Consider the following 12,306-nt stretch of genomic DNA (forward strand, 5'->3'; position numbering starts at 1 on the left):
CTCCCACACCTTCCTCTTGGCCAACAGACCCCCACTGGCTGGAAATCCCCATCACCCTCGGGAAGCCTTCCCAGATGAGCCCCCACGTCCTCGCCCCCACCAACACTCATCAGCCCCAACCGTGCATGCAGCCAGAATTGTCCGGTGTCTCCCTACCCCCTGTTCACATTCTCATGGATCCTCGAGGCCGCAGCATGGGGCAGAGCCTCTGTCCCATCGTCATTCATTCATTCATTCAATCGTATTTATTGAGCACTTACCGTGTGCAGAGCACTGTACTAAGCGCTTGGGAAGTACAAGTTGGCAACATATGGAGACGGTCCCTGCCCAACAACGGGCTCACAGTCTAGAAGACTGGTCTAAGTAGGGCATCAAGCCTCCCCATGCCCATTCTCTAGCAGGGTCTCTGGTCCGAGAGTCCTCTGAGACCTTTCCTGAATTTGGATACCCATCCGGGCCTCCCGCTGCCTGGGACTCACCTGGCTGGAGGTGCAGTTGGACAGGCAGGTCCTGAGGTCGGCCGCTAGGTAGAAGTTGGTGGGGCATGCGCAGGTGTGTGTCCGTCCCGGGGCCAGAAGGCACAGGTGGCTGCATCCGCCATTGTCCACCGCACAGACATGCTTGGCGACTGAGGGGAGGACAAGCCCCGGAGAGCGGGGAGACAGACATCAGGGCCCGGACACTTCCAAGCCCCGGCGGCCCGCACCTGGCCTGGATTTGAAGAGAAGCCGGGTGTCTCGGCTCAGCGCGCCCATCACGTTCATGATCCTTATAGACCCTATCCCTCGGGATCCGTCCAGAAGGGTAGGGATACCCCCAGACCAGGCCACAGAGATCTCAGAGTGCCAGAGAAATCAGCATCCACTCCACAGGGCTGGCGGGGGCAATGGCTCCTGCAGCAGTGTTAGACAGACCACCCACCTTCCTCCCACCCTCCCCCCATCTATGAACAGAATTGAGAGTGTTTTGTCAGGGCTGAAAAGAACCAAAATGGTGGCTCTCTGGCCTGTTCAGTCACCCTGAAATCCCCACCCTCTCTGGTCCCCACCTGTTCCATAAACAGCCGCCTCCTATTGAGAACACCCTCGCAGATCTTGCCCCAGGCACAGAGGCTGGGAAGTACTTGTTCACCCCCTGGACTTCATCCCAGGTGAGGAGGCTGGGGAGGCTGGCTGCAGTGGTGTGGTCTTGGGTCTGATTGGGCTCTGGTCATGGCGAGACCGGCCAGGGGTTGACAGAGCCGCCTGACTGGCAGAGGTCCTGATGGTCATCAGGGCTCCCTTCCCCCACCCCCTGGAGCCACTGAAATGACCCCAACCCTCCCGGGGTGTCCACAGGAGGCATTGCCTGCTTCCAGGGAAGAAGATGATTCTCTTCTCCTGGGCTGATTTCATTATCTCGGAAGCATAATGTGGTTTTAACAATTCAGTGCTTCTATTCACCTTCATTAAGCCCATACAAATATTCCCTAATAATCTCACTTGGCATCTGCTGAATTGACTCATCTTGAGAGAAACTCTAAATAATGGAAAAGGAGTGATCTTTGCTTACAAATGCAAGCCTCCGGGGCCCGCCGGGACTGGGTGCGAGGGAAAGAGGGCCATTACCGTCAGGTTGTCGATGGGAATGATACACCTGGATGTCGGCGATGGCATGCCAGGAGGGGATCAGGGACAGTCGGTCTGCTCCGGAGGTCTTGTGTGCCCGGCAGAGAGACCTAGTCTTCCCTTCCGTCCAGTATATGTAGTCTTCAAACAGCGTCAGTGCCATCACCCCGGGGACGTCTTGGTCAGTGACTGCAATCAGAGATGGTGAGGTCAGCGCCGGGCCCCATCCTGCTGCGGGACCTGAGCCTATGCGGGCGGCCACAGACCCCCGCCTGCAGAGGGACGATAATTGCCTCGACGGAGTGTCAGAGTTTTTGGCACCCAACTGAACAGGGCCTCTGACTTTGTCTCGGCTGGGCCCAATGTAGGGAAGAGAACACACAAATTCCTGCTAACTGGAGACAGAGGGCCTGTGGGGCTTGAGAGGAGAGACTGAGGTGCTGTTGGCCAGAGTTAACTGATGAGACTCTAGATCAACTCTGAACTCTAACTCTCTCTCCGTAGGGAGCATTTACTAAAGTCTCGCCAATGTGGACTGTGGATAAGGGGCCCGGCCTCCTTAATGCTTGCTTTAAAATATGGGGTGATGGGGTTGTCCCGAGTTATCATTCTGGCTGTGTGAAGCATGTGGAAAAACAAAATCTGATAGTGGGGCCCCAAGCCTGCAGTCTGTCTCCTTTGTGCATGTAAGAGTAACACAACTCTGATTGCTTTGGATATGGGGAGCTGGGATCATCAAACCTGGAGCTGGTCAAGGTGCCCCCGTTAACAAGTTAATTGAGCATTGTGTGGGCTGAATTTCTGAATGCTGGAGACTTAGGAGATATGGGCTATAAAATATATTAGCTGCTAAAGGGATCATTTAGAAAATGAAACCCCAAACCATTTTTGGAACTGTATTATGCATGGTCATTCTATGCAAGGAGAACACTGCACAAATAATCCCACCAGTATTTCAGAATTCTTAGGACACACCTCACAAAGTAAACCTCTGCCATTGGTGAAGCAGTGTGGCTTCGTGGAAAGAGCATGGGCCTGCCAGTCAGAGGTTCTGGGTTCTACTCCCAACTCCACCACACGTCTGCTGTGTGACCTTGGGCAAGTCACTTAACTTCTCTGCGCTTCAGTTCCCTCAAAGGCAAAATGAGGATTCAATACTTGTCCTCCCTCCTACTTAGACTGTGAGCCCCACGTGGGCCTGATTATCTTGTATCTATCTCAGTGTTTATTAAAGTGCCTGGCACATAGAAAACACTTAAATACAGCAATTATTATTATTATTATTATTATTATTATTATTATTATCAATCATTATTTTCAAATAAAATCTAATTTAATATTGTTGCTGGAGCAGTGGGCTCCACTCCTGAGAGGAGGTGGGGGGATCCAGAAGGAAAATCATCCATCCCCCTGCCTCAACTGACTTCTATCTGGCCGTGAGAATCCCTAACAGTTTTCAAAGAAACAAAAGAAAAATTTGAGGAAACAACGAAGTGGGCCTCTGACAGCTTAGAAATAGACACATCTATGTAAGGCAAGAATTTGGGCCCCTTCAGAAGCACTAGCTGCTCCCAGCACTCACCGTTTAATAAACTCAGCATTAAAGAAATGACATATTCTTTGCTCCACAATGGCTTAAAGGCTGTCAGAGCTTGGATCCACCCCAGCTTCTCAGCCCTTGAGAAAAACACTTGGCAAAGTCCTGCTGTCGCTTGAGGAGGGGACACTTTCATATCCGCTGGTTGACCTGGCTGGGCTCCAGGGAATACGGAGGGAGGGGGATTTCCCAGACAGGCCTTATCCGGGAAGTCCGGTTCAGGGGGACAGGGTAGGAGTCAATCAGAGGTCAAGGAAGGTTTAGCCCCGCACCCCCAGCCCCTTATCACAAAGAAAGTACGTGTCCCAGGGACTCAGGAAGAGAGCTGACCCCAGACTCCTGCATGACCTCCTCATCTTTCCAATAACACCAGGAGGAAAGGGCCCTGCAGTTGGGCTGGGGGTGGAAGTCGGGGACAGGAGATGGCCTCACCTGAATTACACAGCATGTCTGCCTGAGCGTCCCAGACTTTATGGCTAATGAATCGGGGGAATTACCCTTAGCCACCTACTCCCTTTTCTCTGACTGTGAAGACCAGGCTGGCCTACTCAATGTCCCCAGGCCAGAGGAGGTGAGGGAATCTCCCGCTTACTAAAATGATCAGCTTATTGGAACTGTCCTGGACACTTTATGAGACACAGGGCACCCCTCTCCATACCCTTGGCAGCCCCACAGAAAGCACATAGCAGACTGGTTCTCAATCAATCAATCAGTCATTCAATCGTATTTACTGAGTGCTTACTGTGTGTAGAGCACTGTACTAAGCGCTTGGGAAGTACAAGTTGGCAACATATATAGAGACGGTCCCTACCCAACAGTGGGCTCACAGTCTAGAGTCTCTTTCTCTTTCCTCTGAGCTGCTCAGACCCCTAGCGTGTCTGCTCATATGTTGTTTTCTGATTCCTTCCTGGGCCTTTCCTTCCCCACAGGGTCTCACCAGGCACTAGTTTAAAGGGAGTTGCTTGGCTCCCAGTAAACGCTTAATGTAAATCCCCATTTTTAGTGTATTGAGAGAGCTTTGTGCATCGCTGTCTAGGTGGTTCAAACCGAACCCTGCCTTTAATGCACTAGAAGGCCACTAGTGATGGGAATGAATTACTCTACCACCCTGAAAGCTTCACTTAACAACAACATGAACTTGGGTTTCAGAGTAGGTTTCAATTCACTGGATGAACTGGGTTAATTCAATAACTTGGGTTTCAATTCACACATTCAGTGGTATTTATTGAGCACTTATTATGTGCAGAGCACTGTACTAAGTTCTTGGGAGAGTACAATACAACAGTTGGCAGACTCTAATCTGGGCGCTGCCACATGTCTGCTGTGTGACCTTGGGCAAGTCACTTAACTTCTCTGGGCCTCAGTTACCTCATCTGTAAAATGGCGATTAGGATTGCGAGCCCCATGTGGGACAGGGACTGTGTCCAACCTGATTTACTCGTATCTACCGCAGTGTTTAGAACAGTTCTGGGAACATTGTAAGTGATTAACAAGTACATATTATTAATAATATAATTAAGTACTAATAACAGCATGGTCATTAATAATAAAGAACATTAATTAATAGCAAATAAACAATCGATTAATTATGATTAATTATAATTAATAATTAGTATTAATAATATCAAGCTTACAATTTACAGGGTCCTAGGGAGAAGGGAGAGGGGAGGGAGGAGGAAAGGGGAGAGAGGAGGGAGGAGAAGAGGGGAGGGGGAGGAAGGAGGAATGGGGAGAGCTATTAACAAATACCATTATTATTATTATTATTGCCAATAATAATAATGAGCTTACAGTCTAGAGGGTCCTAGGGATAAGGGAGAGGGGAGGGAGGAGGAAAGGGAAGAGGACAGGGAGGAGAAGAGGGAAGAGGGGAGGAAGGAGAGCAATTCTCAAGTACCATTATTATTATTATTATCAATAATAATAATAACAAGCTCATTGTTATTAGGGGTCCTACGGAGAAGAGAGAGGGAAGGGAGGAGAAGAGGGAAGAGGGGAGGAAGGAGGAGAAGGGAGCCTTCCAGGAAACCAACCAACGTGAGGTCAGAACCAGGCTGAAACTGGGCCACTGTGGAAAAATGCCTGATTAGCCTAGAAGTCCAAGAGGCTTAATTAGTGGCCCATCTGCTGCCCGTGGAGAGAAGCAGCCTGAGCATTTGTCTTGGCCTGCAGTCAAATCCACATCTGGATTGCTGAAGACAGTTCACTCTGCTTCTTTTTTTCCTGCCTGGATGGACTGTAATCCCTCTCAGAGGGAACTGGGGACTTGCATGGGAAGACATGGAGGGGTAATTGGCATTTGATAACGGTTAAACAGTCATTATAAGTCAGTCTTAGATGGCACAGGACTCACCCCCTCCCAGAGACATGAGCAGACCTCCACCCCGCTCTACCCCAACTGCCTATCCCTTATTCAACACGTGGTGAAAATCAACACAGGGCCCCAATCTGGGAATTGGGCTGAGAAGCAGCATGGCCTAGTGGATAGAGAATGGGCCTGGGAATCAGAACGACTTGGGTTCTAATCCTGGCTCTGGCGCTTGTCTGCTGTGGGCAAGTCACTTACCTTCTTTGTGCCTCAGTTATCTGTAAAATGGGGAGTAAGACTGTGAGCTCCATGTGTCCAAACTGATTAGCTTGTATCTACCTCGGTGCTTAGCACAGTGCCTGGCACATAGTAAGCGCTTAACAAATGCCATAAAAAAATCTGCACCAAACACATCATAAGTCTTGGAATAGGGTGTGCTCTCAGGAGACCCACCAGATGGAATACTCCTAACGGTGATATTTTCTAAACTCTTACTTTGCGACAAATACTATGCTAAGCGGTAGATAGATGTAGTCCCCACCTGCCACGGGGCTCACAGTCTGATAGGGAGAACAGATACTTTATCTCCAAATTACAGATAAGGGACCTGAGGCCCAGAGAAGTGACTCGTCCAAAGCCATACCGCAGGCTAGTGGTGTAGCTGGGATCAGAATTAAGATCTCCTGATTTCCAGGCCTGTACTCTATTTTCTAAGCTCCATTTCTACACAGAAGCCGTTCCTCGTGAGAACAAGCTGAGAGCCTCTGTCACCCCAGGGAAGGAGAGGTGTTTAGGAGACATGGCAAAGGGTTCACGGGAAACAGGCCACGATTCTGATTAAGGTCAACACACTGAAGTTGTTGAGGACAACTTGGGGAGGGCTTCCTGGAAGAGGAGGTCTTTTAAGGATAGTGAGCCCTGAGGTCTGGGGGTCTTGGGGCCAAACAGCAAAAACAGCCTGGCAGGTGGCTTGGTGTGGACATGGATGAAGATGGGAACCCCTTGACATATGTGTTCGCTCATGAGGGTGGCCTGCCAGTGGCTTGTATGAAGGCTTGCGGGCGCTAAGCCCTTCCTCCTTCCCTCCTTTGGCCTCTCCTCTTCAGACAGACATGCATCTTCTGGACATTATCCTGCAATTCTGCAGTAGTGCTGGATCCAAGACCTGTCTACTTGTTTTGTTGTCTGTCCCCCACTTCTAGACTGTGAGCCCATTGTTGGGTAGGGGCCGTCTCTATATGTTGCCGATTTGTAGTTCCCAAGCACTTAGTACAGTGCTCTGCACACAGTAAGCGCTCAATAAATATGACTGACAATGAATAAATGAAAGAGCCTGTGGGTGGGGCCGTTGAAGAGAACAGTGGGATGGGGAGGAGGGGGAAGGCCCTGCCCCATTGTGCCATCACCCCCAATAGAATGGAAGATCCTAGTGGGCTGGGGACCTGGGCCTTGTGTCTGCTGCACTTTCTCAAGAGCTTGATATGCTTGCTGCATTGCACCAAATGGCTGCTCAGCAAACGCTGCTGCTTCAGGCAGAAACTCCTCACCCTGGGCTTCAAGGTTCTCCATCACCTCGCCCCCTCCTACCTCACCTCCCTTCTCTCCTTCTACAGCCCACCCCGCACCCTCCGCTCGTCCGCCGCTAATCTCCTCACCGTACCTCGTTCTCGCCTGTCCCGCCATCGACCCCCGGCCCACGTCATCCCCCGGGCCTGGAATGCCCTCCCTCTGCCCATCCGCCAAGCTAGCTCTCTTCCTCCCTTCAAGGCCCTACCCAGAGCTCACCTCCTCCAGGAGGCCTTCCCAGACTGAGCCCCTTCCTTCCTCTCCCCCTCGTCCCCCTCTGCATCCCCCCATCTTACCTCCTTCCCTTCCCCACAGCACCTGTATATATGTATATATGTTTGTACATATTTATTACTCTATTTATTTATTCTACTTGTACATATCTATTCTATTTATTTTATTTTGTTAGTATGTTTGGTTTTGTTCTCTGTCTCCCCCTTTTAGACTGTGAACCCACTGTTGGGTAGGGACTGTCTCTACATGTTGCCAATTTGTACTTCCCAAGCGCTTAGGACAGTGCTCTGCACATAGTAAGCGCTCAATAAATACGATTGATGATGATGATGATGCTTCTGTAGCCACCTCTGCCTTCTCACCTCTGGAGAAAGACTTTGAAGACAGAAAAGAGATGGAGGAGGAGTCAGAGAGGAGGCTCCAGGCAGGGGGAAAGTGTGAGCGGAGGGGGAGACCTGAAAGTGACATACAGCAAGTTGGTGAGCTTGGGAGCCGTGAAAGGTGTGAGCTGGACTTCAGCGGAAGAAGAGAGTGGATAGAAAAGCGGGGTCCACATGAGGGAGGAGACCCTAAGTTGCCAGTTCCCTGCTCACGGCTAACCACGTCCTCAGGACACAGCCTGATGCCAACTGGTTGGAGGGAGGCCGACGAGAAGGTTTGCAGCCAATCTCTGAGTACACAGCCCCAGTCAAGGCAGCCAGAATCAGGTGTGGGTGGTTTGGTTCCTAGGCTACTAGGACATGATAAAATGAAGCTTTTGAACCTGAAGAGCTGCTTGGCAGACACGGTCCCTGCGCAAAGCGAGCTTACAGTCTAAAGGGGAGCTTCTGAAAAGTTCCCTCTGAGTTGAAGCTGTGAGACTGGAAGCCCCTAGAAGGCAGGGCTGGATCTTGTCTCTGGGGTTCCCTCCCAGGGCTCAGTGCTCAGCTCTACACACGCTAGATGCTGTGGGCAGTGGACAAGTCCATTCTTCAGTGGGCACTTCCCAAGCACTCAATATCGAGTACTATGTATACCAAATAGGCGCTAGACAAATAATACCACTGTTGGTGATGATGGGGGACCCTAGCAACTGCATAAAGTCTGAGCCAACTGGACAGGGAGTGTGTTCTAACAGGTGCGGCATCGAATTCCCTCACTGACCACCCCCCACTTCCCCCTGGGCCTCACCTCCAACTTTCCAAGCCATTTAATAGAACATTTTCACTTCCAGGGGCACAAAGGTCTCTGGTGTGATTGAAGCCGCCTCTAACAGGCTTTTCAGAAATGGCAGTTCATTTCAATTTATTTTACTGGTTCAGGAACATTTCTGGAGTAACCAAATTGTATTTTGCTCCTTTCCATTAACTTTTATTATATTGTAAACAACAGCGCCTCAACACTGTTGGCAGGAAGCACAGTGTGAGCCTACTCTTCTCATGGACTGTGGTGGGGGGGGGGGGCTCTAAGGGACAAAGAGAAGCAGGGAATCGTTGTGGGGGGGAGTTAAGCCCCAATTCTTGAAGGATGTGGCCCCGAGGGCTGTTTTCTGGTCTGGTGGCTGGGGGGTGGGGGGGGGGGGGGGCGGGTCTCCTCTCCTCCTAGTGAGGACCTATGGGCTCCCAGCTCTCAAAGAAACACTGAGACACTTAAATAATCAGTCCTCCAAATGCAGGGGGCAATATTTGACTTAGAATGTTGGAGTGAGGGCTGGGACGGTAGGCTTCATATTGACTGTCTCCTCTATACTGTGTTATGAGCCTCTCAAGGGCAGGGGTCGTGTCAATCAATCAATGGTATTAATTGAGCGCTTACTGTGTGCAGAGCTCTGTACTAAGCACTCTGGAGAGTACAAATAGTGCTCTGTACAGAGTAGGCGCTCAGAAGAGCACTCTGCAAGCAGGAAACACCCAGTTCAGCACTCTGCACACAGAAAGTACCCAGTTCAGCACTCTGTACACAGAAAGTGCCCAATACAGCACTCTGCACACAGTACGCATCGAGTGCAGTACTTTGCTCAGAGTAATTCCTCAGCATAGGGCTTTGCACACAGCAGGTCCCCAGCTCAACACTCAGCACAGAAAGGACAACAAGTTCTGCAGCCTAAAAAATAGGCTGATTGAGACTGGGGATCCAGTCCATGGAACAGCCATGGAAACTACGACTTCTGCCCGCGGTGAAAATCTGCTCGGGGCCAGGGGCAGGGGCAGAGGTGGTTCCTGGGCCTTGTTAGAGAGAACTCTTCTCAACCCAAAAGGGGTACAGGAAAAACAGACAGGCTCATCCCCTTGCTGCCATCATGACTTCGGGTCACACTTTGCTGGGGTCCCCAGGGGAGCATGTACAGGTGTGCACATCCAGGTGGGTTTGCAGATGTCAGTGTGAGAAATGAGAGAACCAGGGCCCCTCCCGCCGAATGCTAAGTCTTCCACAGGCAAACCACCAGAAGCTTATTGGTTTAGTGACTTACAGGGTTGCAGAAAATATAGAAACCTTTTCTCTCTGTCAATTCTCCTTCCCCGAAAGCAAATCCATTTAGTTGTGTCTCCTGCCCCGTCGGCCAGCTGCGATCAGAGCCCTTGCTCTGACATTAATTAGGTGGTCATGGCCGGGGTTAGGAAGCGGACAGCCGAGCCAAATGCCCGACGGTTGAGTCAGTGATCGAAAACGGAGCTGCCAAAATTAAAAATCTTCCCAACTAGAGGAATTCTGGGATCTGCCCAAGGCTCTCGGGTCTCCACTGGGAGGTTGGATGCTGATGGGAAGGCAATTATTTGTTTATCAGACTGAACTAGTGACATAAGCAGCCCGAAAGTGGTGTGGCTTAGTGTAAAGTGCATGGGCTGCTGTCGAAATACTGAGGCTCTAAGGCCGATGGGAAGAGAGAGGGGAGAGCCACAGATTTCAAAGAACACCCTCAGAAATGTGGTTGGCTCCAGGGTGGGAAATATAAAACCTTTCCCAGAATCTAATCCCCACCTAATTTGGAAGTCCTGGGGGGCAGTGATTGCATCTATCAACTCCATAGCAGCGAACTCTCCCAAATGCTCAGTACAGTGTTCTGAACGTAGTAAATGCTCAATAAATATCACTGATGGATTGATTTCACCAACAATGGAGGAGGAGGAGGAGGAGAAGGAAAGTGAAGGAGGTGGGAGACGATAGGGAAAAGGAGACCCTGCCCATATGTCTGCTAATTCTGCTGTATAGTACTCTCCCAAGTAGTTAGTACAGTGCCCTGCACAAAATAAGTGCTTAATACCATTGATTGAGACCCCCCCAGGACAAAATGCCCCACAAGGATGATTGCACAGTCGTATATTCCAGGATGACACGTCATTGGATATGTGACCTATGGATCTGCAGGGTTTGAATGTGCCTTTCTCCCCACCCCCACTTTGAGATAGGTATTCTTCCTTCCAGATGGCTTCAATAGCGACACCTCCAGCAGGAGGAGGCAGTGTTGCTTTTGTGGATTTTGTTTTTTTCCAATAACTGTGTCCAACCCAAGTTGCTTGTTTCCACCCCAGCACTTAGTACAATGCATGGTACGTAGTAAGCTCTTAACAAATACCATAATTATTATTATAATAATCCACTGAATCAGTTAATCACCAGCCCAAGACAATCACACCCTCCCGTAAACAAATCCCAACCTCTCCATCGCCAGCACAGCCCCCGACTATAAGACCTTCTCAACCTCTTTTGGAAATGAACATTTTTTTCCCTTTTCTCAGGGACCACAGGGTGTTGACTTCACAGAGTGAACAGTCCCCTACAGGCCAGTGGACTGAAGGAAGAACACTAGAAATCGGACTGCCAAAGGGAAAAAGTCCAACCCTGCTGGTGACCAGGCATGGAATCGCCCCCCCGCCCCCCACAAAAAAAACAAAACAGTGTCTGGGAGTCTTTGCAGGTGGCCAGAGAGCTGGCGGGGAAGTTCCTCCAAACTAGATAAGGGAGGGAAGGACACCCTTTTCCTTTGAGCACTGACATGGACATTTGGGCGCTCACAAAACTCTGAGTGATATTCCCCCCAAAATCAATTTGAAAACGGCTCTGATTCCAGCCCAGGGCACCTGACAGCTTCCAGCTGGGAGACCAACCTTTATATCGGCGTGAGCCATCCATGTCACTGAACGCAATGTGATTTTCATCAGCCCAGTAGATGCGACTGTTGACATAATCTATTGTAAGTGCCACAGGTCTGGAAATCTTTGTTTCTATGACGACGCTTTGATTGGTGCCATCCATACCAACTCGCCCAATGTGAGGATATTCACAGCAGTCAATCCAGTACAAATACCTAGGAAGGAAATCAATAGCAAATTTGTTTACTGAAGTAAAGGCATCAACACGCCAGCAAACAATGTTTGACATTTATTTAGCAGCTTCCACAGTAATTTGAATCACGTTTCGACTGGCGGGCCCTGAGAGGCAAGCTTCCCCCTCTGATCTTCCTGATGGGCTCTTTGTAGAGATTGTTATCTCAAAGTTCCCCACTCTGAGATGGATTCATCCCTGGGACCCGGGGAAATCTGGCCCCCTGGCTACAGACAAAACTGCTTCTCTCCGGGTGGGGATCTAGGTGGCCCCAAGCAGGAGGAGGCTCTGCTCCCAGCAAAGACTAAACTAGCCTTGGTTACCACAGTATATCACCCTCTCCCTGAGCAGCTTAGAGCAAGCAGAATCTAGCATGTCCATCTATAGTCTCTTCAACAGCATTCTGCTTCTCCCAGTGCAAGCTGGTTGAAGGCCAGAGACCCTGTGAGGAGGTTCATTAGCAACAAACACACTGGGACTTGGTGGGAAAGCTCACTGACACCATCTTGCCTGGACTCTTCCTTCAGAGACCATCATCAATGGTCCCTTCATTAGATGGTAAGCTCCATGAAGGTATGGTGTGGGCTGAACTCTCCCGAGTGCTCAGTTCAGTGCTGCACCCTCAGAAGAAGCTCAGAAGTTACCACTAATGGACTCACCCCAAGCTCTTAAGCCTCAATTACATTCCCTGG

General features: G+C 50.1%; 1 protein-coding gene across 1 annotated transcript in view; it reads right to left on the reverse strand.

Annotated features, from left to right (window-relative positions):
- LRP1B (LDL receptor related protein 1B) overlaps positions 1-12,306 on the reverse strand; it is a 564,327-nt gene that overhangs the window by 80,530 nt on the left and 471,491 nt on the right. Inside the window, exons 58-60 of the mRNA XM_038750885.1 lie at positions 11,398-11,597; positions 1,608-1,796; positions 480-628 (exon numbers count right to left, since the gene is read on the reverse strand). Of these exons, the coding sequence (XP_038606813.1) occupies positions 480-628; positions 1,608-1,796; positions 11,398-11,597 (538 nt within the window). The remainder of the gene's footprint in view (positions 1-479; positions 629-1,607; positions 1,797-11,397; positions 11,598-12,306) is intronic.

Source organism: Tachyglossus aculeatus, chromosome 9, assembly GCF_015852505.1.
Source record: "Tachyglossus aculeatus isolate mTacAcu1 chromosome 9, mTacAcu1.pri, whole genome shotgun sequence".
NCBI lineage: Eukaryota > Metazoa > Chordata > Mammalia > Monotremata > Tachyglossidae > Tachyglossus > Tachyglossus aculeatus.